Below are 27,969 nucleotides of genomic sequence, written 5' to 3' on the forward strand. Positions count from 1 at the left end.
ACAGTTTTACCAACAAGAATGGATAATCCTAAATTGTGTCTCATTAGCAAAAACGGAGGTTTAACATCTGTACTAGTGTCAAGAGACGATCTTAAATTATGTCCGGAAACGTTGAAAGAGCCAGAAGTTGTCCAGCCAGAATCAGAAGTTATTCAACCTATACAGGTTCAACCAGTAAAGGAAAAAGAGGAGGAAATGTATCACACCTGTATAGGAGACTTTCCCAAAACCCTACTAACATACCATGGTGCAGTAGTGGTTCCCATGGTGGCCTTTTATCCAACACCGAACCCAATATTAGAAGTCACAAGACAGGAAGAGGCTGACCCCGTACTACAAGAGGTTCCAGGTCAGGAAGAACAGATTCCTGATCAGAGTGATCCCATTCACGGTGGACTTGCCAACCCCATAGTGGTGGAATTATCTTTAGCAGAGAGGACAGATACTATATCCGCAGTAGACAGTAGTACACCACATAAAGAGACACCGCTATTACGTAGATCCCAGCATAGTACCCAGGGTCAATTACCGGCCAGGTATGCGGATTACCAACTATAGGACTATAGTCATTGTTATCGTTCTGCAACGTTTAAGCCCAGTACCTACAGAGACTTACCTGTATGAACTTCTTGCATATTCTTGAACTTTTATCAGCCCGGAAACACTAAATCAAAGCTCCGGAAAGACTGCTTTGTGAACTTTGCTTCCTAATACCTTCAAGGATAAAACTGTATTAATGGACGCTATTTGAAGTGACTTTTTACAGAATTCCATTTTTTTTTTTTGTTTCTTTGAGTGGTTTTTGTAACTTTTCATTTTTAAGACTCTGTACATATCAATTGTTATTTCAAAATGTTATCGTCCCACAGTCCCGGAGTACTGTTCTTAACTAAGGGGGAATGTGGCGCCCCTAGGGGTATTTGCCACAAAAATAGTTATTGACACCAAATACAAATATTAAAATAGCAATACTGCACTACCATCTCCGGCCAGAAGGGGGAGCTCCAGAGACTCCCCTTGATCTATTCTGGTCTGAGAAAAGGACTGGCAGTTGGGTTGAGGAGCTGAAAGTGAGAGGTCGTATAACTGAACTCCTAACAGCCCTATGATGGATTATAGGCCCGTAATACCCATAGTAGGAAAAGAGGAATAGAGAAAAAGGACATTGTGAGAACCGGGTAGCAATAACCTCTACCCAGAATAGGCGCAGAGACGGATACCGGATCCGTGGCTATATTCATTACATATAATACAGCAACCGGAAGGAAGTGAGGTGATATCAGCTTCACCAGGGTAAGACGCAGCAACAGACACCGAGTTCAGCGGTACTCCCAGAGGGGGTAAGCCGACAAAAAAAGGACTCGGGTTGTCCGTCGAACCAGAGCACAGAAGAGACAGATTGGGTCGGCAGCCAGTTCACAAACAGCAGCAGGGCCATACAGAAATTGCGCATAATAAGAGGTGGAAATCCTGACAGGGTCAAAGTAATTCAGAGTTCTTAAACAGACTCCGGTGACAGTATTGGTTGCAAATCCCTCTTTGTTGAAGTAAACTGGTTAAACGTTTCAGTGCCTCAGTCTTTCATTTGGACAATAGCCATCAATCCAGGATCGGGGTCATCACAGCTGAGAGGATCTGCTGCTGATCAAGTAAGTGTCTGTTCCTTCATGATATCCCTTCCATTGTGCATCGCCTGAGGCCACAGCACCGGGTCTAGTCACTAGTGACATCCCCCTCAAGAGACGGACCTCATTGATCTGGTGCTGGGTACCTCGGTCTCCCGGGCATCACACAGAGGACCCTGTTGATTATTACTATTATTATTTTTTAATCAGTGGGCAAAGATTGAGATAGTTGGGGAGCTTTTTTCAAATTAATATATCTTTGTTTATTTTTTCAACTATTTTTTTTCTATATGTTTTCTTCTTTACTTCTTACTTACTTGATAAGTAATGTGCAAATTGCCTCTTCAGAGAAAAAAAGGACTTAAACTCTATAGCGCCACCTGTTGGAAGTAGCGATCCTACAAGTCACAATCAACCCTTTAACGAGTCGTGCAATATGAATTAGCATAAAAGCCAAATCAGTATCTCAATGGGGATGTCTGATAGACCCCCCATTAATAACCTCTGGGCTTGATGTCATCGAACATTAGTACATGTTGACATGAACCCCAAATATTACCCAGCTTGCCAATGTACGAGGGCAAGCGGGAAGGGCCAGGCAAGGTGCCAGAATTGGCACATCTAATGAATATGCCTTTTTAGGGCAGCTGCAGGCTGCTATTTTAGGCTACTTAGCCCCATCACCCGATGCCTGTGATTGAAGGTACATTTTTTACTTCCGATCACAGCTGCTGGCTAACGCTGTCATCTGAGAGCGTGGGAGCTGCGGCTCTCTGACTGGCGGTATTAATCTTACCACAGATCAGAAGCAGTTTTTGCCTCACATGACAGTGTGGCAAACAGTGAATGTTTGGGCCCCCCATTAATGTGAATGGGGTTCGTGTTCAGGTTTGGGTACTGTTCTGGTGCCAAACTTTTTTAAATTGTTCAGCTGAACCCGCTGGACCCGAACATCCAGGGGTTCGCCCATCTCTATTGATGACATATTATATATCAAAATCTTGGTGACAGATTCTGCTTATGCAACTGAAAACTGTTGATGGTCCAGTTGGTGATCCTACCCAGTAACTATCACACTAGGACCACCTCCTGGACTTTTCAGGTCACAGTGTACAGGCATTTAAATTATTATATTACAAAAAAAAATGTCTAATTTTACTTTTTTTCACACCAAGCTATAAAACAATCTATTCAGCTTTTCCTGCTATATAGCATGGTGTCCACAGATTGAAGATGACAGAATAACAATAATTCTAGGAAAACATCCAAATATAAAGCTAAGAACTGGTTGATTAATGGGACAACATGAACAAAGAAGATCCAATACACCTGGAGTAAAGTTAAAAATTATTACATTTTTCTATCACTGCAGCAAAAAATGGCCCATTTTGACCATAGGAGGTCTTCTTCAGCAATAACAAGACTTAAAATGTATGTTCTTCACATTGCTTGATGAAGGTCTCTTATGGCAAAAATAGTGAATTTTTTATGAGATAGTGCAATAAAGGGGAATATTTTATCTCTTCTTCCAGTGTCTCGATTCATCCTAGCTCTATTGGGATTGCAAAGGGTTTAAGGTTGTACCAGTGTCAGCACAAATTGGGACCATGGTGTGTGATGCCTACTGGGTTAACGGTGCAACATTACATTTTAGGTACATATATAAGTAATTGTTAAGTTTCCCAATCCCATCAACCTATGATTTCCTCTATATTGATAAAACATTGCATAAATTCTTTTTCATATAATTATAAAATATGACACTGTGGTACACTTTTAACAAGAATATTTGTATACTAAGCATGAAATTTTAATTTGACAATTCTTTATAAAGATAATAGATGTGATAAAAATTATTTTGAAAGCTTAAGAATGAATATACTTATTTCTGGGCACATATCCATTTTCTTATGTTAGCCAGACACTAAAAAGTCATTTGGATGCAAGTCAGAAATCAAGAAGACATATTGAAAATAAAGAGATACCATGGACATCGGCCCAGTTTGCACCACAGTCTTACTATTGAGTTGCTATGCAGCATGGAGTTGTGTTAATATTAAATAGTTAGAATATTTTTTTTATTGGGAAATCAGGAAATTTAGTATAACAAAGAACTCTGAAATTATATAACAATAAAGTAAACTTAACTGAATTTTCTATAATGATTAAAATAAAAGTGTGCTATAATTTAGTAGTATATTTAAAAGTTTAAAAGGGAACTTAATACTATGTCATAGGCTTGAATTAAAAAAAAATAATTGATCACAAAAATTGTTATTTAAATACACCTTAAATAAATTCTATACTTAGTTGGTGGATATGGGTATCTTATTAAGAACTCCTCTTCTTGATGAGACAAAGTGGGCATCAGCTTGAAATACAAAATTTAATTCTGGAGTACATGGCGCATTCATATATTGCGCAGTCATATTATTTCAAGTGGAATGGTGTAAAGCTATATTTCCCCTGTGCTAATGGAAATTTATCACTGGTTGCCAGTTTTCCCCATATTAAAGCTAATTATTACTTAATCTAACAATAGAACGCAAAGGCGTAAAGATGGCGGTCACAAAGACTCTGACCAGGACCATGAAGGAGGGGTGCCTATGGATTCTAGCACCTGTTTCAGCTGGATGTGCATCAGAGGATGCAGATTCAGCTGAAATGTATTAGGGTGCAGAAACCCACCGGATCTCTCCACTGCAATGAACGTTACTGGCCAATCAGAGGCCATCAGTTGACATTGGCATGATCGTCACAGGCAGCATATGGCAGTGATATAATAAGCCGCCCATTAGTAGAATGGCGAAGTCAGCTGCCGACCTATGCGTTGGGTATAGAACAGGATGCCACAGGTCGTTAGAGCTAGGCAAGGTAGCAAAAATTGTTTCTTTTTTTAAATGTGTTAGAGAAAAGCGACCGAACAAAGAACTTTATTACAGGAAGGGGTTCAGGCAGGGAGCAGTATACTAAGACAGGACTCAGGATGGGGACCATTATAACGAGAAGGGGCTCGGGATGTGGGACAATACAGGAAGGGGCCCAGTAAGGGGGACATTATGACCTGAAGGAGCCCAGGATAGGGGAATTATTACTGAAAGGAGCCCAGGACAGATGACATTATTACTGGATGGAACCCAACATGAGCGACATTAGTACATGAAGAAGCATGAGCTGGGGGTACAGTATTCCAGGAAGTGACCCAAGATGGGTGACATTATTACTGGTAGATTCCCAGGATGCAGGATATTACTACTGGAAAGGACCCAGAACAGGGGACATTGTTACATGAAGTGGTCCATGATCGAGGACACTATTACAGGAAAGGCACAAAATGGGGGACATTAATACAGGAACGAGCCAGGATGGGGGACATTATTACTGGAAGAGACCCAGGATAAAGGAAATTATTACAAGAGAGCTAGAACTGGAAACATTATTACAGGAAGGGGCAAGGATGGAGGATAGTATTACAATAATGTTACCATTATGGGGAACATTATTACAGGCTGGCATGAGGATGTGGGACATTATTACTGTGAGTACTCAGGATTGGGACATTATATGAGGAAGGGCCCAGGATAACAAAAGATATTACCATAAGAGACCCAGGACATTATTACAGGAAGGGTCCCACAATGGGATACATTATTAAAAGGAAAGGGTCAGGATGGGGACATTATTAAAGGAAGGAGTCAGGATGAGGGACATTATTGCATGTACTGTATTTATAGAATCTAGGATGCTACATGGACCAATACATCTTTTCAAAATGCAGGAAGGGGCCCACATCCAAATTTTGGGTCAGGGCCTATTGAACTCTATTTATACCACTGATGGAACACCTTGTAAGCACTTAACTTTTGAGATGCTCTTGTAACAAGCAGTTGTCGAAAGACAAAAAAACGCTTTTGAAGGGTTGCAGAACATAGCGCTACGCTATTCCTGGTAGTCCCATAGCAATGTATCAAGTGGAAGTCGAGCATGCACACCTCTGCTCCATTCAGAATGGGGCTCTTCAGAGCTTAATTCTCAAGTGCAGCTTTCAGACCCCCATCGATCAGTTATCCCTTTTCCTATGGAGACTGGATAACCTACTATCTTGGGGATAACCTGCCAGTTAGTAATTTTAGATTCTATATGAAGTAATACTCATTGGTCAAAATTGAAATTCAAATAAGCATGGCACAGGTATAGCCACTCTTGTGCCCTCCTTATGAATTATTCAGATGTCATATGTCTGCCTTCACGTATCTAGGGGGTTTCAGAGTTCAACACATATAGAGAAGGTGGCACTCTTTATATTAGCTGCTAAAATGTTATTATTGATAACAGTGCTGATAATCATCTATTTTATGATACAATAAAGTCAAGAGCTGCATCTTCTCTGCCCTCTTCTCCTGTCTGCAGCTTTTCACCACAATTCACGGTGTACCAGCAAGCGAGCAGTCTTAACAGAGAGGAGCCAGGAAATTGCGCCTGGTCTCTGTATGCATACCCACAATCAACTATGTGTGAAATGAGCACAACCAGTTTAGCTCACATTCACACTTACACCGGTCAGCTTTCGAAGTAAACGTTGTCCAACAAAAGCAGGGGAAGTCCTCAAGATGCAAAATGAGGGGCGTTATGGTGTACTGAAATTTTTGCAAAGCCAAGGATGCAGCAAAGCCCCTTCATTGTCATAGGCAATGGCATTAAAAGTTATTTTCTCAGGCACTGTACAAATAATAGGTACAGTGCTTATATGATTTTTATAGAGGCTATCTGTCTGCTATAGCACTATATTGTTAATTTAAAAGGCTGACAGACTCCATTTATGAAAACACTGAGTGACTATGAATAGGAAGTTGATTTGATTTGAGTTGATTTGATAGCTATAAATCAGAGCAAATTTAAAAATAGGTTATATTGGCAGGCACACAAATATTATTATTATTATAATTTTTACAGAAAACGGAGACCACTTTACGATTTTGGCAATGATTCTTTAGCATATTCAGGTCAGAGAGAGAAGAGTTCTCAATTGTTCCTGACTCCCAATAAGTAAACATTTGGGATTGCGCTTTTACTCACAGATTTTACTATGACTTTAAGATTTTTCAAACATTGGAATCAACAATAGGGCAAATATTGTGTGTATTCAGGATCCACATGGACATGTAATATATGATCACAAAACTGACATCACAAACACCCTATTTAGAGTTTAATTCTCTGCTTTTCTTTCCACCCAGCTATTTCTATCTTCTTCCTCAAGATATGGAAAAACATATCCTATTTTTTTAAAACAGAGTTGAACACCCATCTTTTACTTCTCTAAGTCTAAAAAAAACAAACTTGGGTACAGTTCTTATAAATCTTAAGACATAAATAAACTTTACAAGTCAAAAGGTTGGGTGTATAATTTCTCTTGTGACATAAGAGTTAATTTTTGAAGTTGTTATTTGTTCCAAGATCTCTAATCCGTGCAATTCAATACTGAAAAGTTACCCCAAACAAAAATGACATAGGAGTCATGGTATCATCACTCTTTCCCCAAATGTCAGTGAAATGCACCTACAATACTAAATTCAAGTATTCCAAAAGTACATAGAGCTGGATGTTATTGTTTGCTTTATGGATGTTATGGTTGAAAGCTACAAATGAAATGTTCAAGAATGGAAACATTTTCATTCTTTAAGCTGCTGAGCCATCATCACCCTTACCCTAATGTCCTTATCTTCCCCAAGATAGCTCCAACTTTTTGCCATGCTAAGATAAGCAAAGTAACCAGATCGCACAAACTGTTTACTTGAACCCTGAACTTCTTTAGAGAAAGTTATAGAAAATACGATACACCTTCTAATGCACTTTCTGTAAATGCTTTACCTTGATCTCTTTAAAAAATATGGCATATTTTTATGTCTCTGTGAAGAAAAATATAAAATGTCACTGGGAAAAAAATGCACATAAAAGCATTAATCATTACGCTTTGATGTTATCTTTCGCAGTTTTTTGAGTTTCAACAATTCTTAAACTTTTATTAAAAGCTGATGTAATATGGGTTTTAACAAACGTTTTATATGACAGCATTTTTTTGAATATATTAAAACCACACATCCAAGCACAATCAATGAACTAATTGCTTTCATTTTTATCTATGATACAATTAGTTCAGGCTACTAAACCCTTTGTGGAACTGGGATTCGGTGCCATAATATGGTAATAAAAAGTGCCTATTCCAAACTCTTTGAAGATGTGTTAAAAACAAAACAAAGAGTGCTTCACATTGCAACCCTGGGAATAAAAAATAAAAAGGGTGTAGAGAATGTTCTTACCTGGTAATGATATGCTACAAATATAACACTCTAAAAAGCCTGTAAACACAGGCGATAAGGTTGTCGCTGCCGACTTTCATTTCCCGAATGCCCACCTGAGTTTCATATAACAGTGAACAGTAAGCAGGAAAAATGAAGAAAGGCAGTCGGTACATTACCTCCTTGCTGACCTCAGTGGCTACAGCGGCATCACAGAGGCAACACAATATTTTGTATTGGATAGATACTACCGGCCAGGGCGCTTTTTTGCCAAGTCCCATCTGACTCCATTTTCCAGTCATATGCTGAGTTTGTGGACTATTATGCTTACTATCACTATTTTGGACCATCTAATCATAACTGATGGGCGAGTTATTCCTTTCACCAACAGAAACTGTATGACCACGGCATATCAGTCTGTTATATATAAATAGGGGGGACACAATAGATAGAACGTGTTTGTCATGTATGCAGTACAGAAAACTGGTGCACCACAAGCGAAATCTTGTAGACAGAGTTGGAGGTTTGGATTATGGAGAGAGATAAGTTTGCATTATACTCTGTAGCGAATGGGAAACCAGTGGAATGACTGGCACAAGATGGAGGATCGGTGAAGCATCTGGACAGAAATACAACTTTGGCTGTCGGATTCAGGATGGATTGGAGAGGAGAAAGTTTGGTTAGAGGGAAACCAATGAGTAGAGAATTGCAGTAGTCCAGACGAGAATGAATAAGAGACGCAGTAAGAGTTTTTGCAGCTTCAAAGCTAGGAAAAGGTCAGATTTTGGAGATGTTTTTAAGATTCAGTTAACATGAGTGAGCAAGTGATTGGATAAAGGGAATAAAGGAAAGTCCTTTGTCAAATATGACCCCAAGACAGCGAGCATGCTGCTGGGAGGTTATGGTTGAACCTACCAAGGCAATTGCAACATCAGGTGTAGGTTAGTAGAGGTAGGAAACACAAGTAGTTAAATTTGGAAATATTCAGTTTCAGATACAGGGAGGACATGATGTTAGAGAAAGCTGACAGACAGTCCCTAATTTTTGTATTAAGGTTGGGGTAATGTCAGGAGAAGAGATGCATAATTGGGTGTCATCAGCATAGAGACAATACTGGAAACCAAATCTGCTAATGGTTAGTCCAATATCGGTATTGTATAGAGAGAGGAAGATGGTGGCCTAGGTCTGAGCCTCGAGGAAATGCGATAGTAAGGGGAAGATTATAGGAATAAGAGGCGGCAAATGATACAGTGAAGGAGAGGTAAGAATTGTAGAAGGAGAACCAAGATAGAACAGTATCTTTGAGGCCCATAGAACAGAGAATAATGAGGAAGAGCTGGTGATCCAGAGTGTTGAATGCAGCAGAGAGGTTGAGGAGAATCAGCAGGGAGTAGTGACCATTAGATTTAGCTGTTAGATTGATAGAGGCTTTAGTAAGGGCAGTTTCAGTAGAGCGTAAAGAACATAAACCATGTTGTAAAGGGTAAAGAAGAGAGTTATCTGAAAGATAGTGAATTTCTAGGAGTTTACAGAAGAAGGGAAGATTAGAGGCAGGTCTGTAGTTAGCAGTGCAGATCTGTTTGAGTGACTTTATTTAGTAAAGGGGTTATTATGGCATGTTTGAATAAAGATGGAAAGATAAAAGAAGAAAAAGAGAGTTTAAATATTTTAGTTATGAGGGCTGTGACAGCCGATAGAAAGGGACTGAAGGAGATGTGAGGGAATAGGGTTCCTGGTACAGGTTATAGGGCAAGAGGAAGCAAGAAGCCTAGTAACTTATTTTTCTGTAGCAGATTCAAAGGTGGAAATTGAGCTTGAATTGCAGGAGGGAAGGAGAGTCAAGCTCTCCAGGGATTAAGTGAAAATATCATGACATATATAGTTGAGTTTTTTTAGGAAAAAAGTGGCCAGATTGTCAGCGCTGAGGTTGGTGAAAGGCACTTGTTCCTTAGGGCTCATGAGAGAGTGGAGAGTTTTGAAGCATCTTTTTGGATTGTCAGCTAGTGATGTGATGAGGGTGCTGGAGTAAACTTGTTTGGCCACATGGAGAGCAGAGCTATAAGCTTTGAGCTTGAACTTATAATGGATAAAGTCTTCTGCTGAAAGTGATTTTCTCCACTGATGTTCAACACATATTTTCTCTTTTAACTTGGATCTTTGGCACAGCTATAACATTTTTCATAGGTGTATTTTAAAAAGACCCTGTCACTTGCTGAAAAAAATGAGATAAATACCTTATAAAAATCTTTAAGCTCCCCTTATTCTGCCACCCTTTTCTGTTTTGCACTGTGTCACTCCATTACAGAGATAATTACATTTGTTTCTTCTGCAGTGCAGCATACAAAATCTGTGCTTGTTGTTCAAATGGGCATTTTCTTGAGAATCCTCTCAAGGGAGTGTTTTTATCCCTCTACCACAGATGCTGCCAATCACATCTCGAGAGGGAGAGGAGAAAACGCAAGCACCTAGAGAAGACTAAACACTAAGTTGAACTATGATCTATGATTTTATGATACAAGCAGAGATTTCACATACTGTGTTGCCGAAGAAATTTCACATACTGTATTGCAGAAGAAACAAGTGGGAATATCTCTACAATGAAATGACATAGCATAAACAGGAAAAAGACAGCAGAATTAGAAGAAGACAGAATTTTTTATACTCTAGTTAACACCATATTTACAGGTCCTTTTTAAGAATATTTTTTAAAGATCTCTATCTTTAATTTAAATTTAATTACTCATAAAATTTTACATTTGGTTCCTACATGTATGGTAAGTGGACTGTACCGATGAGCAAGCCGGATCATCACAGAAATTCTCATTTGGTCTTAAAACTAGAAATTGACCTGTATAAACTGCACAAACTATGGACTAAACTCAAGCAGATAGCAGAAAGTTTTGTATCCCTACAGACCATGGAAAAAACTTCCTGCAAGCTCATAGTTTGATAAAATGAGCAAGTAAATCATACCTTATAGTAATTTTAACAAAAAAAATAAGTCTCTATTTTAAGCTTAAAATATAAAATTATATATTAAAAATGTCCCAAGAATAAATAGATTTTTTGTGTTATCCTTGCTAGGCTCCCATGGGTTACACAGAGGTATTTAGCTGTCATTTATATAGGCAGCTTATAAAACAGTGTGGCGAAGGGAAATCTCTTTAAACCGTTGTGATCCCCCCACAGTTGGAGATATTCTCAAAGGGAAACAAGATCATATTTTACTTTATCTCATAAAATAAAATTATAATGCTGACATGATCGTGAAATTATTTATGTTATCTAGCATATTATACATGAAAACCCATGTAAGCTCCGATAAGCTCATAAGCCTTTGTAAAGTGGGTTAAAACCAATTCAGTATAGATATCTCTTGTCAAAATATGGTAAAGTATTAAAACTTCCCCATACTCCATCAGCTTAAAGATAAAGTGGAAAGTCAAGGGGAGTATTAAAAGTTTGATTTAAAGTGTAAACGCCTACATCAATCACATATATGGTGATATTGGTAAGTTGTTTTTTTTCTGACCTGGTAAGGCTGTGTCTTTGTCTGTGATGTTTATTAAATTTATGTCCTATGTGAGTTGTTTTAGAATTTAGTGTAGGGACTTGCAAAGATGAGGACCTTTGACACAGGTTGTATGCTTGCGTTTTTTGGCCAAAATATTGACCAATATCTCATGTATTTTATACACAACTTTTAACCTTTTATTGCACATTTTTCCAGTTTTTTGAAGGATGTAGCCAAGCCCTTTAGCGTTCGTTGGTGAACTGGAGTGTCTGTCCTTGTGGGGTGCACTCATATAGTGCTGGACAGCCTGTCTGATCTAATAGTATGAGCACTATCAATAAGCTGTAAGCCAGACACTGTGATTCATATGTACCTGTGTGACTGGTGTCCAATGCAAGTCTCATCTGTGGGCATTTTTAATATTAGGCAATTACACCATCCATGAAATGCCAAGTTTGTGTGGTTGCTTCATCAGTACTCATTCCAAAGACATTCTGATAGGGAATTTAGATTGTGAGCCCCATTGGGGACAGCGATGATAAATGTGTGCAAAACTGTAAAGTGTGTAAAGCGCTGCAGAATATGTTAGCGCTATATAAAAATAAAGATTATTGATTTATTATTTATTATTATTTTGCACTTGTGGTGCCCACGCCTTTATCATGGGGGTCTGCTGCATCTTGCTAGTGCATATTTGATCTGACTTGGTTTTGGTTAGGCTGTTTCTTTGTGATGTTTTTTCATCAATCACACACATATATACAGTATATATAAATATATATACAGTACAGACCAAGAGTTTGGACACATCGTCTCATTTAAAGATTTTTCTGTATTTTCATGACTATGAAAAATGTACATTCACACTGAACGCATCAAAACTATGAATTAACACATGTGGAATTATATACTTAACAAAAAAGTGTGAAACAACTGAAAATATGTCTTATATTCTAGGTTCTTCAAAGTAGCCACCTTTTGCTTTGATGACTGCTTTGCACACTCTTGGCATTCTCTTGAGGAGCTTCAAGAAGTAGTCACCGGGAATGGTCTTCCAACAATCTTGAAGGAGTTCCCAGAGATGCTTAGCACTTGTTGGCCCTTTTGCCTTCACTCTGCGGTCCAGCTCTCCCCAAACCATCTCGATTGGGTTCAGGTCTGGTGACTGTGGAGGCCAGGTCATCTGGCGTAGTACCCCATCACTCTCCTTCTTGGAGATCAAGTGACTGTGTTTGATTTGAATTGAAAAGTCATTTGTGCTGATAGAATCCATTTACCTGGTTTGAACTACTGCATGCAGAGTTGAAGTTTTAGTTGGGGTAGCAGAGTTGAGGGATCAGACATACAAGATCCTATTCACATGACATTTTATATAGCTTCTACATTCTGGACACCCAGAATGGAAACCAATAACTGGCTGTATCTGCTGGTCTCTGAAATATACTCTCCAGGGCTGAACTGGCGTAATGTACCTAATGCATTATATTAGGGATGAGCGAATAGCTTTGGATAAGTCCTTATGCGAATAGTTATAGCGCTTACTGAATAGCTGCATTGGGAACCCGGATACCTGGATTGTTCCGGCTGATCAGCTGTTCAGCACCGCAGCTGCATGTGTCGCGGCTGTGTGACGGTCGCAACACATGCATGGAGAGCCTGGGTGTTTGTCTTTCCATGCATATGTTGTGAAAGTCACACAGCCACCACACATGCAGCTGCGGCGCTGAACAGCTGATTATCCGGAGCGAACCAGGTATCCGGTTTCCCGATGCAGCTATTCGGTAAGTACTATAGCTATTCGAATAAGCACTTATCCAAAGCTATTCGCTCATCCCTAATTATAATGTGTGAACATGTGCTGTTAACTCAATATGTTAGGGAAGAAACAAAATTGTAGAACAGAGTACGTCAACACATAAGCATTGATTGCATAACTACTACACAGTAGTGTGTGACTTAAAGCCTAAACTGGCAAACAGCTAGTTTCATCTGCACAGTCCTCATTAAAGTAAGATAATTAAATAAGTATTTTTCAGAGTCATTGACCTGATAATTGGTATCACATGAAAGACTATCAATTTCCTGTGATGAACTTTTGGTGGGCTGTTTCATGGAAACAACTTAAAGTGATTAGCATCATTATATTAGTATCTTAATACCTGTCAATGGAATTATTTCTATGAAGAGTATCATCATTTTACATCAAGGGTAAGTAAGGCTTTAGAATGTTAAAATCCCATTAAAATCTTGCACAACAGTGTCCTTTTAAAGATAAGGCTGCAAAAACACTTTGGTAATACCACAAAATATTACAAGATCTCATTGCAACTGTTATTAATTTGTCCCAGCTCCGGTGCTAAGTTATGCTCCTTCCTTTTCCTATGGACAGCTTCTTTTGTGCTATTTTAACCCAGCATGTTTCACTGATAAAGCATCTCTCATCATCCATCTGAAGTGGTTGCGTGCCACTTTATTGTTCAAGTAATTGTGAGTGCTGTTACCACATGCTTTCCAGAAGTCAATTCCAGTGTGCTATCCATACTCCTACAAGTTACCAGATTGCCTACTCAACTCTACTGTTCCAGTGTGCTATCCACACTTCTGCAACAATGTGGCTGCTTTCCCACTGAATTCTGCTGTTCCTGTATGGTATCCAAGTTATTAAGTGCCTGCTTGCCTGCACAGCTCTGCTATTCCTGTGTGCTATCTACAACTCTTCAACAATGTGCTTGACTGACTAATCAATTCTGCTGTTGCAGTGTGATATCCACATTCCTGAGTTAAGGTGCTGCCTGCATACTTGACTTTCATGTATCTTCTGTAGTATTCCTAGCTCCCCTACTCCAGTTTTCTTGCATATTTAACTCTAGTGGTCATTGCTGCTCCACTGCATTAACGCCTCCAGTCCGTATTACTCGCCTTGACCTGCTACTTAGCAAGGTTCCATGTGTGACTTGAAGACGCTTTTACAATGTAAGTCTATGAAGCGGCAGAATGAGAATTCATCGGTTTACATTGTAAAATTAACTTTCCGCTCACATATAGATACCAGTTTTATCTTCCAATTCGTAATAATCACATCACATGATCCTGAAATGGAACTGAGCCACGCTGGAAAATTGGCAATCAGTGAGTATATTACTGCATGTACATAATATAATATATGCATTTTCACAAGTTTATTTTTAGGCAAAAAAAAAAGTTTAGAGGGGGTGTTCCTTTAACTATAAGACACACATTAAGTCTTATCAGGAGAGGAAGGGACTTAAAAAAATTATTAACCTTCAATTTTTCTGCATTCAGCACTTGTGCAGATCTGCAGCACAAGTACTACTAATTTAGCAGGGTTCCATTAAATAATTTTGGATTTTCTTTAAAGGTTACCATTGGAAAGTAAAAGGTCCATCTATTAATAATTTCTATTATTTTGCATTAATTCTTTTCATTTTACTGTGGTGAAATACATGGACCAAAATATTTTATTATCGTTCATTTACAGTTTCCTTTCATCGAGCTTGGAGCTTAAAGGCTAGAAAATGTGCTCATCTGAAAAGCAATTTTCTCGCGATCTAGCAGCAATCAGCAGCAACTACAGCCTAATAAATTAGACCCTTTGGCCAAGATATAACTGGAAGTTAAAAATAATCTTAATTTCTAAAATTACTGCACCATCCTGTAATTTTTTTTTCTACGTGTTTTTTTTTTCTGAACAGGTTTATTTAATCAATTATAATAAGGCTTGAACAAAAACATGAACACATTTATTACTCTTCATAAGAGGCAATCTTTATTTGGTGCAGTGCGGTTGTAGAAAGCCTTGTTCTCACCATAGGTTCCCAAGTAGCGAAAATGCAGTAGATTTTTGACCGTGTTTTGCTCTGCAAGTAATTGCATACTTGCTGGCCTCACGCAAATAAAGGTTAGTAAGAAAAGTTCAATAGTGAGAGTTTCTAATATAAAAACAATGAAGAATATTGATCAAGAGAAGAGCTGTAAGAAAAAACAAATATTACTTGATCAGTGACCCATTCTGTACAATGAAAATGGCTAAATGCAAATGTTGAGAAGTCAAAATATCTTTTTAACCACATAGCGTCGTTTTTGGAGAGTCAAGATATTCTGCAACTTAAATTTTAATTGTAAGTTTTAAGATGTTGAATTGTTATTAATGATTGTCAAGGTTTCTAGACTGTTTCCTCAGTTTACCTAACCAAGTAGTTAGTTTACCATGTGCCAGAAATTTGTATCAAAATTTTGGAGCATCCTTAGACCAGCCAATTTTTAGAAAAAAGTCACATATCATTTTCAGACAAGCCACAGAAATTAACGCCTCCTTACAAAGAAAGGTGAAGTTGGCTCTACTCGGAACCTTTTATATGATATGATTTTTTTTTCAACAAAATGATTTTGTGAACACAACATACCATTCTTATGCCACCCCTCTCCTATTTTTGTATTATTTATATGTTATTAGAGTTTGCATTAGTCAATGTTTCATTGTATCTGAGTTGAGGATTTAACCCTATGTTTCAAGCCACAAAAAGTTTCTAAAATGCATAATGCAATGCAAGTCCTGAGAGACATTTTTCTGGATATTGTAGTAACAGGATGAGACTATGATAATTTACATTTTTACATAGATGGACACTTCCTTCTAATGCAGTTTTAACACAACACGCAGTAGAATTATATTGAGAAATAACAATGGAGTTTGGGAACAAAAACAGTATCATGCTCAGGGTGCACTCTGTCCATGAAAGTTGGGTTGTAATAGAATCCATCGACTTAACAATGGGTTAAAAATGCAAAATAAGTTAAATTGTTTCCATTATGCATTTTCTTTGTTTCACTCCTGTTTTTCTCTTTCCACTAACAATTCAAAATTAAGTTCAAAATACTGTCAAGTGAGCATCTGGTCATTGCCAGGCAATAATACAGTAAAGTAAACAAGTATTAGTATTAGTTTATTCTCGAAGAACAAAAATCCGTTGCTCAGTTTGGTGGCAAGATTGAGGCAAAGTGTAGAGAAAACGTTTCGGTCTGGTTTGGTCATCCCATCGCGGGAGTGGCCATTCTATGGGCTGCAATCGGTTCACCTCTTTCTGAGACACTTCAATTAAGTTAGAGATGGATACGCATATGCTATATGCTTGAACCTTTCTGAATCTATTTGAACCTATAAAGTGCATCACTGAGGAAAGTCTAACCACCAAAACATTTGCTATATACTTTGCCTCAAACTGTAAATAAATTCCGCAGACTGAGTGCCGCATTTTTTGGATTTTTTTTTTATAAGTAACAGGTTGGGACCCTATCCGTGCACCAATAAACCTTAGAACAAAAGTCCCATACGCAATGTCCTAAAATTATGCCTATTGAATCAATCAGTGTTCTGCAAAACAAGACTTTACATAGCTCTGTCAAAAGAAAAATGCTGAGACGAAGCGTGATGTCAAAACCATGTTTGATTTCTTTTAAGCACTTTTTAATTATGTTAAATAAAAAATGTAACCAGATTCAGAATGAAATTCATTAGTTAATCATAATCAATGAAAACTGTTGGTGGAAAATAGCGCAATAGGGTTTTATCCGATATTAAGAAGTCAATGCAAGGTAAAAGCACTCACCAGACGTAGCTTAAGAAATGCACTGGAAAGATTGGCTGCTGCAGATCCACAGATCCACGAGAGACCGGCCGTTGAGAATACAATGTAGGAGAATGTGGTCAAATTCTGCGCTGCTGAATCATGTAGTCCAAAGGTATTGCGAAAAAGTGGTCTTTATTCAACGCGTTTCTGAGTTTCAAAAAACTCCTTCATCAGGAAATACCATGTGGTATTTCCTGATGAAGGAGTTCTTTGAAACACAGAAACGCGTTGAATAAAGACCACTTTTTCGCAATACCTTCGGACTACATGATTCAGCAGCGCAGAATTTGACCACATTCTCCTACATTGCATTCTTAATCATAATCAAGGCATTGGTTAACTGCTGACCAAAAATGGTATGTAACGGTTTTTAATCAGAGCAGCTTTAACATTGCATGCATCCAGGGAACGTCATGGGGGCAGTGTTGGGCATGCCTATAGTCCCTTGCCTGGATGTCAGAACTTCTGCTTATGGTCCTAGAACATTTTTTAAATAAGCCATAGTTAAAAATGTTTTCAGTTTTTGGATGGGAGCTAACAGTTTTTCTAATAAAATAGGTTCATGGTTGTGAAAGTGTTTATTTAAGACAAGAAGTAGAGACTGGATGAGCATATCGATCCACTGAGGATTGACTTCAAGTCAAATTTTCTGAAATTTACAAGCATACGCCAATTTGAATACTCTGAAATTCAATTCATGAAAATCAAGCAAAAAAAATGTCTGGCGCCATTTCAATCACTGTTGAACATGCATAGAGTGAACTAATGGCATCAGGCATGGCTGCTCAGGCTTCACTATAATGCTCTGAGGCTATATCACCATGGTCTAACACAGTCAACAAGTGGGGCTGTCACAGGCAGTATAAAACATGGGGGACATTCAAAGAGAGCCATTTGATGCTTTTATAGCATGGAATTATGAGGTCATAACGTCCAGCTCATTCAACCTAGGGATAGAAAAACACCTAATCTGATTTTGGTAGCCTAATTTCAGTGATCAAACAAAACAAAAATGGGAAAAGTAGTCTCATTCTGTGAATACTAATCCAAAGATGAAAGTGATATATAGGGAGGTGCTGGACCTCCATAGTCGCTCATTGTGACTGAGAAATACTGCAGTTTACTACAAACAAGAAGGGTTATATTAAATCTCTCACCTTTGCCCTGTCCCTTTACTTCAAAATGTTTTTATCACTCCTTTTTCCAGGCAATTAGTGGCTCTTTAGCATTGCAATATTTGGCAAAATTATTTAACATACATCTAATTTTGGGGAAAATGCATCGAACCCAACAAATTCAAATTTAAAAAAAAACAGCTCATCTCTATTTAAGACCCAAATAAGATGTAGTCTAGGGTAAAATGTAAGGTTCCATTGGGTGGAGAAAATGTAAGGTTTCTGCAGAACCAGGTCTACACTCACTGGCCACTTTATTAGGTACACCTGTCCAACTTCTTGTTAACACTTAATTTCTAATCAGCCAATCACATGGCGGCAACTCAGTGCATTTAGGCATGTAGACATGGTCAAGACAATCTCCTGCAGTTCAAACCGAGCATCAGTATGGGGAAGTAAGGTGATTTGAGTGCCTTTGAACGTGGCATGGTTGTTGGTGCCAGAAGGGCTGGTCTGAGTATTTCAGAAACTGCTGATCTACTGGGATTTTCATGCACAACCATCTCTAGGGTTTACAGAGAATGGTCCGAAAAAGAAAAAAAATCCAGTGAGCGGCAGTTCTGTGGGCGGAAATGCCTTGTTGATGCCAGAGGTCAGAGGAGAATGGGCAGACTGGTTCGAGCTGATAGAAAGGCAACAGTGACTCAAATCGCCACCCGTTACAACCAAGGTAGGCCTAAGAGCATCTCTGAACGCACAGTGCGTCGAACTTTGAGGCAGATGGGCTACAGCAGCAGAAGACCACACCGGGTACCACTCCTTTCAGCTAAGAACAGGAAACTGAGGCTACAATTTGTACAAGCTCATCAAAATTGGACAGTAGAAGATTGGAAAAACGTTGCTTGGTCTGATGAGTCTCGATTTCTGCTGCGACATTCGGATGGTAGGGTCAGAATTTGGCGTAAACAACATGAAAGCATGGATCCATCCTGCCTTGTATGGAGCATCTTTGGGATGTGCAGCCGACAAATCTGCGGCAACTGTGTGATGCCATCATGTCAATATGGACCAAAATCTCTGAGGAATGCTTCCAGCACCTTGTTGAATCTATGCCACAAAGAATTGAGGCAGTTCTGAAGGCAAAAGGGGTCCAACCCGTTACTAGCATGGTGTACCTAATAAAGTGGCCGGTGAGTGTATATTCTTAGTATGTAATGCAAATAGGACTCTCATGCAACCTAACTAAAAAGTGTGCACACAGCAAATAATCAGATTTTTGCTAATTGGCTTCTGTGGAAAACACTGACATTTTTTGTTCAAGCAGTTGTTATACCGAAGGCCCATTGAATTTATTTTTAGGAAACACTGGACATAGCTAAATTATTCAGCCTGCACAATTTATGCTCTTTGGAAAATACAAGAATTGCTATTCATACATGGTTCAGAATAAATATAACTCACAAGAACCTTGGAGCATTTCAAGTCACCAATTAAGCATTTAGTTTTTAGTACGCAGAAAGGCTTATTATTTATGCAGCTTTAAACCAAATTGTAACCCCGGGGGAAGCCTATCCAGTGACAAATTAATACCTTGGAGAACATAGCTGAATGGTGGCAATGAACTCATTTGCTCCCCCAATAATGAAGAATGACTTCTTGCATTAGCCCATGGATGACTGTTACCATGGCGATCTGATCTTACCTCATGGCTTCTCGAAGAGCTCCTCTCTCACTCAAAGTAGTATGTTTGATATCATCAAAATTATTTTCCAGTTTCTCACATTTCTGTAAAAAAAACCCATAACATTACCATTAATTACTGGTGTTTCAAAATGTTTTAATTCTTCTTCTTTGTTGACGGTTGATGCAACAAATTGAAGAGAAAAAACTATACAATATTTGATATATTGCCAACAAAAAAAAATTAAATGATTGAAATTTGATATCAAAATATGAAACACAAATTTTCATCTATTATTTTATTTTGTAGTTCCTTCTCTCGACAGGGGGATTGATTGTTCCCATGTTAAAGTGTCAGCAGATTGCGTGTCCTCCTACATATAGTGCAGAAGTGTGTTCACATTGTGGCCATTTAACAGACAAAACCCAGAAAAAAATAAGATTATACCAACAATAAGAAAATAAGTAAATACTTAGAATACTGTGTACAGTCCTTGTCTCCCGTGTATAAGAAAGACATAGCTGAACTAGAGCGGGTGCAGAGAAGAGCGACCAAGGTTATTAGAGGACTGGGGGGTCTGCAATACCAAGATAGGTTATTACACTTGGCGTTATCTAGTTGGGAAAAGCAAAGGCTAAGGGGTGATCTTATTTTAATGTATAAATACATGAGGGGTCAGTGCAAAGACCTTTCTGATGATCTTTTTACTCGTAGACCTGAGACAGGGACAAGGGGGCATCCTTTAAGTCTGGACAAAAGAAGATTTAAGCATAATAACTGACGCGGATTCTTTACTGTAAGAGCAGTGAGACTATGGAACTCTCTGCCGTATGATGTTGTAATGAGTGATTCATTACTTAAATTTAAGAGGGGACTGGGTGTCTTTCTTGAAAAGAAAGCACGGTGGCTCAGTGGATAGCAGCGCTGGAGTCCTGGGTTCAAGCCCCACCCTGGACAACATCTGCAAAGAGTTTGTATGTTCTCTCTGTCTTTGTGTGGGTTTCCTCCAGGTTCTCTGGTTTCCTCCCACATTCCAAAGACATACTGATAGGGAATTTAAATATAAATATATATAAATATAAATATAATTATAATGTTACAGGTTATATATACTAGTTTCCTTGATATGGCATTGATCCAGGGAACTAGTCTGATTGCGGAGTCGGGAAGGAATTTTTTCCCCAATGTTGAGCTTACTGTTTGCCGCATGGGTTGTTTTTGCCTTCATCTGGATCAACATGTTAGGGCATGTTAGGTTAGGCTATTGGTTGAACAAGATAGACTTAAAGTCTTCCTTCAACCTTAATAACTATGTTGCTATGTAATAGAACTCATAAATAACATAAGGTACTTAGTTAACACTATTTTGATATAAAAAAAGATAAAAGCCATCCACCCGTGACAAGGTGTACCCAATTGGGATAGTCGAGTCGACCTCAATGTAGATAAAGGCAGGATACATTGAGGTCGGCAGACACAAGGTGAAGTTTTAATGCTTGCCAGGATAGGACCATTTTGATTGGATATACCTTGTAGCGATGGGATGGCTTTTATGTTTTTTTTTATCAAAACAATGCTAACTAAATACCCTATGCTATTTACACGTACTGTACGTTTTGCATTTACTACAGGGTATATGCTCATTTCATTTTTTTCTTGGGTGTCCTCCATAACAAGCCTATTTTAATTTTAGTTCCCCAATTTGCAATATGCTTAGCCAGCTGTCATATCACTGGGATAATCATCCTCCCGACATGCTGGTGAAGCACATGACGGTATCCAGTAGAGCTTGGACCAGTCAAAACTTGAATAAAAATAGTAGGTTTCATCTTACATTTCATTCACTTTAAGTCTTCTGCAGATTATACGAAGACGTTTCTCTTTTTCATCCCTTTAGTAGTTTATTAAAAGCTAGTAATATTTGAGATTTACCAACTTTGCAGTATTTTTTAGTTTCCTCGCCTCTCACTCCATTCCTTTTAATACATTTTTAATACCTGTATTAACCTATTTTTTGTCATAAAGGTAATATTTAAATGGCAATCATATGTACATATACACACTACAGTTGAAACCAGAAGCTTGCATACACTATATATAAAGTGAGAGAGAGGAAATGTTTTAATGCATTTTTAATTACTGCAAAGTTAAAAGTTTACATACACTAACATTACTATGCCTCTAAACAATTCTGGACTGCCCATATGATTGTGTCATGTGTTTGGAAGCCTCTGAAAAGTTTTTTGGCAACATCTGAGTTAATTAGAGACACACACACCTGAAACACACTGCTTCTTTGTGTAGCATCATGGGAAAGTCTAAACAAATCAGCCAAGATATCAGGAAGAGAATTGTGGACCTCCACAGGTCTGGCTCATCCTTGGGTACAATTTCAAGATACCTGAAGGTGCCTCGTTCATGTGTACAAACAAGTACAAATAAGATGGGAATGTCCAGCCATCATACAGCTCAGTAAGGAGATGGGTTCTGTGTCCCAGAGATGAATGTCCTTTAGTCCAACATGTGCATATCAATCCAAGGACAAAAGCAAAAGACCTTGTGAAGATGATTGTGAAAGCTGGTAAGATTGTGCCAATATCCACAGTGAAATGAGTACTGTATCAACATGAGCTGAAAGGCCACTCTGCCAGAATGAAGTCATTACTCCAAAAGAAACATAAAAAAGCCAGATTAATGTTTGCAAATGCACACAGGAACAAAGACCTTAATTTTTGGAGACATGTCCTGTGGTCTGATGAAACTTTAATTGAACTTTTTGGCATAATGACCATCGCTACGTTTGGAGGAAAAAAATGAGAAACTTGCAAGCCGAAGAACACTATTCCATCTGTGAAACACGGGGGTGGCAGCTATGCACTGTGCTATTCAGCTCCACAACTGAGAACTTCCAGAGGCTGCTGTTACCAGGTACAGCTGATTGTTGTTGATGGTTGTTGTACCCCCATTCATTCAAATATTGATGATCTATCCTAAGGCTAGGGTCACACAACCTTATTATCTCACATCCAAGAAAACTGACTATACCGATGACACACTGATCAGAGTTTGATAACAGTGTGATATGATTTTCTGAATGTGGGGAAGATGGGAAAAAATATGTCTCCATTTTCTTCAATCTATCAGTCAATGAAAATAGGACCGCTCTCAAATATCATCCACGTACAGTCCAATGTTTTCCACAGACTCATTGACTTTCATGGCTGAGTGTGATCTGAATATCGGATGCAAATCGTGCATCCTGTGACTTTTTCTATGCACAGGCTCTGTCAGAGGAAAAATCAAACATGTGCGTGGCCTTGTAGAATAACATTGGTCTGAGTGAATCTGATGTTTCGCAGGAACGCGCTCTAAAACTGAAAATATGGTCATCTGCATGATCCCTGAGGATAGGTCATCAATGTAAAAGTTACAGACAATCCCTTTAACTCCCAACAACAGTGCTATTAACCCTGAAAAGTTGTATTTTAAAATGAGCTTTCTGAACCAGAAAAACACTTCAAAATGGAAAATAGTTTAAAGATAGACAACCCTTTTCCTAGAAAGTTACTAAAAATATATATATATGTGTGACAAAAAATAACATCTTGAAATGGTGCTTAAAAAACCCTTCAAGAATGTTATTGAAGGATATTCTTAAGAAATCATTCAAGAGATAAAAAAGATGGGAGAATCACACATTTCCCAGCTAAAGGAATGTGATCAGGGCCACGCATTGCAACAATGAAGCGAGATATTATGCAATGAATATAACAATATTTTATAGAAAATCGCTTTGAATATCTTTCTTTGATCACACATTCTTTGGAAAGAACTGCCAACCAAATTTGTGAAAGCTGTTCCATGGCCTATGAAATGAGAAATATAGTCTCTTGAGCTTCGGTATGATGTGACATGTCTTTGATAAGTAGGGGGAAAGGATTCAGTGTACTGCATGCATCTTAAACACAAGAAATCACCTTAACAGCTTGGCCTCTGAACATTAATCTTTCAAGAAATTCTATTGTGAGAAACCAAAGCAGGTGCTTTTCCTTGGCTCATTTTACACTTCTCTAAAATTCTTTTAAGAAATACAAATCTAGGGTGGATTACATCTGTCGTCTGTGTGTGGCTTTTACCATACAGAAAATAAATTCAGCTGCAGCGATAGGAACAGATTTTGCGGATCGCTTTGTCCTTCCTTGCACAAAACACGAGCTTTTTCTAAAGCATTTGCAACTCAAGCAGCGGTGAAGTATTTAAGCACTTCATGCCGTTCCAGAGATACTACAAGTGTTTAGATATTCTGATTGCATCCACTTCTGACTGTACAACACAACACATCTCAAATCTGCATAACTGGAGTACACATCCAGTATGCTATCAATGTGGACGAGGACACGAGCATGCATTTATAGTCTGCAGTCTGTCAATGGAAATAGAACACTTGTTATGGACATATTCAATGTAATACATATATTATGTGGTTAATGAACATAATATTTAAATTAAAAAGTACAAACAAATTTACATCTATGATATGGCTCTGTTCACACCAGCGTGATAAACTGATTTTTTGACAAATCTAAGCAGACAATAATGTACCCCAAATACTTTTAGCAGTTCCGTCAAGGATTTTGTAAAAATAAGGCTATAGACTATGATAGTCAAGCTGCCAAACATATCAGAAAGCTTGTCCAAAATTCCAATGGAAGTCCTAATACTTTAATTATATATTACATTAGACTCTCAGTCTAATGATTCAGTATTTCTCATTTTACTAGTGATAAAAGGGATGTCAACAAAAATGACCCAATATGCTAAAGTAAAATACCATAATAGAACCAATAGGTGAGTTGTTTGTGTTACACGTGGAGATCCGAAAGAATGGTCCAGGATATAAAGTAGACTTTATGTGGTTTTATTATCAATGCGTTTTGAAGTCTTACTCCTTCATCAGGATTAAAAATACACACAAAGCCATTCGTATAAGACAGTAATATTGAAATATTGCATGTGGAATCTTGATATGTAAATGGATCTTTCAATATAAGGATGGAACCCTCTGCAACTGTGCTAACCAGGACAGATGCACTCTGTCAATCCTAGGAAACAGGTGCAAGCATCCTCCGGTATAGAATGAAGGAAAAAATCCTACCTCTCCACCATAGTCAAGAACAAAGAGCTGTCTAAAGACACCATGGACAAAATTGTAGACCTGCACAAGGCTGGGATGGGCTATTGGACAATAGGCAAGCAGCTTGGTGAGAAGATAACAACTGTTTCCACAGTTAGAAAATGGAAGAAACAAAGATGACTGTCAATTTTCCCCGGTTTGGAGCTCCATGCAAGATCTTGCATTGTAAGGTAAGGATGATTCTAACAAAGTTCAAGAATCAGCCCAGAAATACATGGGAGGACCAGGCCAATGACCTGAAGAGAGATGGGACCACAGTCTCAAACATTACAGCTAGTAACACTCTATGCCATCAAGAATTAAAATCCTGCAGGGCATGCAAGGTCCCCTGCTCACAGCAGCACATGTCCAGACCCATTGTAAATTTGCCAATGACCATCTGGATTATCAAGAGGAAGCATGGGAGAAGGTCATGGGGTCAGATGAGGCAAAAATAGAACTTTTTTGATATCAACTCCACTTAACATGTTTGGAGGAAGAAGAAGGATGAGTGCAACCCCAAGAACACCATCCCAACCGCAAAGCATGGTGGGGGAAACATTACATATTTGGGGTGGTTTTCCACAAAAGGGACAGAAGACTGCACTGTATTGAAGGGAGGATGGATGGGTCATGTATCACGAGATGACCCAAAACATATAGCAAGGACAACTAAGGAGTGGCTTCGTAAGAAGCATTTCAAGCTCCTGAAGCCTAGCCAGTCTCCAGACCTGAGCCCAGTAGCAAATCTGTGGAGGAGCTGAAACTCAATGTTGCCAGGCGACAGCCCTGAAGCCTTAAAAATCTGGAGAAGATCTGTATGGAGGAGTGGGCAAAAATCACTTCTGCAGTGTTTGCAAACTTGGTCAAGATCTACAGGAAATGTCTAACCTCTGTAATTGCTAACAAAGGATTCTGTGCCAAATATTAAGTTCTGCTTTTCTATTCTATCAAATACTTATTTAATGCAATAAAATGCAAATTAATTATGTAAAAATCATACAATGTGATCTTGTTTTTGTTTTTTTATTCTGTCTCTTACAGTTGAAGTGTACCTACGATAAAAATTACAGACTTCGAAAATTTTTGTAGTAATGAAAACTTGTAAAATCATCAGTTTATCAAATATTTGTTTTCCCCATTGTTTATATTGGGGGCAATTCATTATGACTGGCATAGCGCAAACCATTCTTAATAAAGTGCTCGCTGGATAACGCTGCTTAATGAATCAAGTACATCTGATATCTGGCAAACATTGACGCCAGAAATGTATACAGTGAATTTGATGAATTTGATGGGCAGGCGTGACCACCCCCATCCTATCCATGTTCCGCCTATACTATGCTCATATTGTTGTAGCAGGTTGGAACTGGCTAATGACTGCAAAAAGTTACAATATTTACCAAGGTGGACAAAAATATTGCAACGCATTAAGGTACGGTATTTATCTTAACAAATTGCTCCCTATATTTCTGTTACGGTTGTATTGCCTGACATTCATTACCTTAGCTGTAACTTTGGGCTTACCTCTGACTCAAACTGTTTTTGTATTTTTGGATATTTTTGACTCAAAACCTCTCATTCTCATTTCCGGGGTCCTTCAGAATTATTAAAGAATAACCAGCAGCAAGAATGGATCTTAACACAAACTACTGTGCTGTATGACTGATGCCCCTGTCTAAAATAATTCAGTAGTATCTATTATTTGAAAATATGTACATTAAAGGGTTTGGCAGGCTCCTTGTGAATGCAGACTTCTGAAGTCTGTAAGCTTGCGCACTGCACGAGGTCAGGATCCTCTAGTATTGCAGATGCGATTTGCAAGCTTGCTGCTACATGCCAACTAGACATGCACTCCTCTCAACAGAAGTGCACTGAAAGAGGAATGTGAGCGGAAGTATGCAAGTTGCATGATAGACAGCTAGTGCTTGCAATTAAATGAATTCTGACAGCATACGCACCTCACGCTATCAGGATTCAGAAATCTCAATATGGCCATAATTAACAGGTGACCAGTAATTATTGCTCAGTGACATGTTATGAGCTAAATGATAAAGCCTAAAATGCAATTATAAGAGGATATTTTTATACATGGAGAAAAAAATCAAAGCAACCAATAAAGACTTCAAAGGCCACAAGGAGGAGAAAGAAGCTACAGCAAGGCCAACAGAGCAAAGCAACAGAAGACTCGGATGAGGACTGACACAACTCAAAATAAAAGTAGGCTTATAATTTATAATGTCTATGTTAGGATGTTACTGTTAGAATAAGGAATGAAGTTAAGCGGTGGTGAGTGCCATGATTATCATTGCTTCTATTGTATTAATCATTTGAGAGCACCGTTGACTTTGAGCACCAAGTCTGAATACATGTATAGTTGTACCAACAGAGCTATGTCCTCTTCTGTTCCTGTTTCTTGCCTTTGTTCCAAAATCATAATTTCTCAAAAGGAGATGTGAAACCATAAGTATTACCTGTCTGTGAACAAGTTAAGAATCACAATAAGTCCAAAATCCTAAAAACATAAGTCCAGTACAATAAGTACAAGTGCTTGTGAAGGCTTTACTCAACAACCAATTTCTTTCAAGATACAGATGTACATATTGATACAAAAGCAAGGATATTTAATAAAGTAGCAAACAAGTTAAGCCGAAACTTCGGCAGATTACGTCTATTGTTTGATTTGTTTATTTTATTCTGTGCCTTTTGTCAGAGATATGAAACATTTTATCTTTAGAAGAAAAATTCTTAAGTTCTTCCTTTGGGAGGTTTTCTTTAACGGTATAGAAGTCCCACAGAGAAACTATCCCACTGAGCTGCACTGTGTTACCATACACTTTCCATTGAACTCTGCTCTTGTCAACTAATCCGTAGAGTTCAATGCAATTCCGCTCTGTAGAGCCGGTTGGTGAGA

The 27,969-nt window shown here is 38.3% G+C and overlaps 1 protein-coding gene across 4 annotated transcripts in view; it reads right to left on the minus strand.

Moving 5' to 3' along the window:
• Positions 1–27,969, minus strand: part of DPYD (dihydropyrimidine dehydrogenase) — a 1,626,828-nt gene that overhangs the window by 1,322,721 nt on the left and 276,138 nt on the right. For all 4 annotated transcript variants that reach the window (XM_077278231.1, XM_077278232.1, XM_077278230.1 and 1 more), the window contains one exon: positions 19,904–19,986. In XM_077278231.1, coding sequence (XP_077134346.1) covers positions 19,904–19,986 — 83 coding nt within the window. The remainder of the gene's footprint in view (positions 1–19,903; positions 19,987–27,969) is intronic.

Source organism: Ranitomeya variabilis, chromosome 8 (genome assembly GCF_051348905.1).
Source record: "Ranitomeya variabilis isolate aRanVar5 chromosome 8, aRanVar5.hap1, whole genome shotgun sequence".
NCBI classification, from domain to species: domain Eukaryota; kingdom Metazoa; phylum Chordata; class Amphibia; order Anura; family Dendrobatidae; genus Ranitomeya; species Ranitomeya variabilis.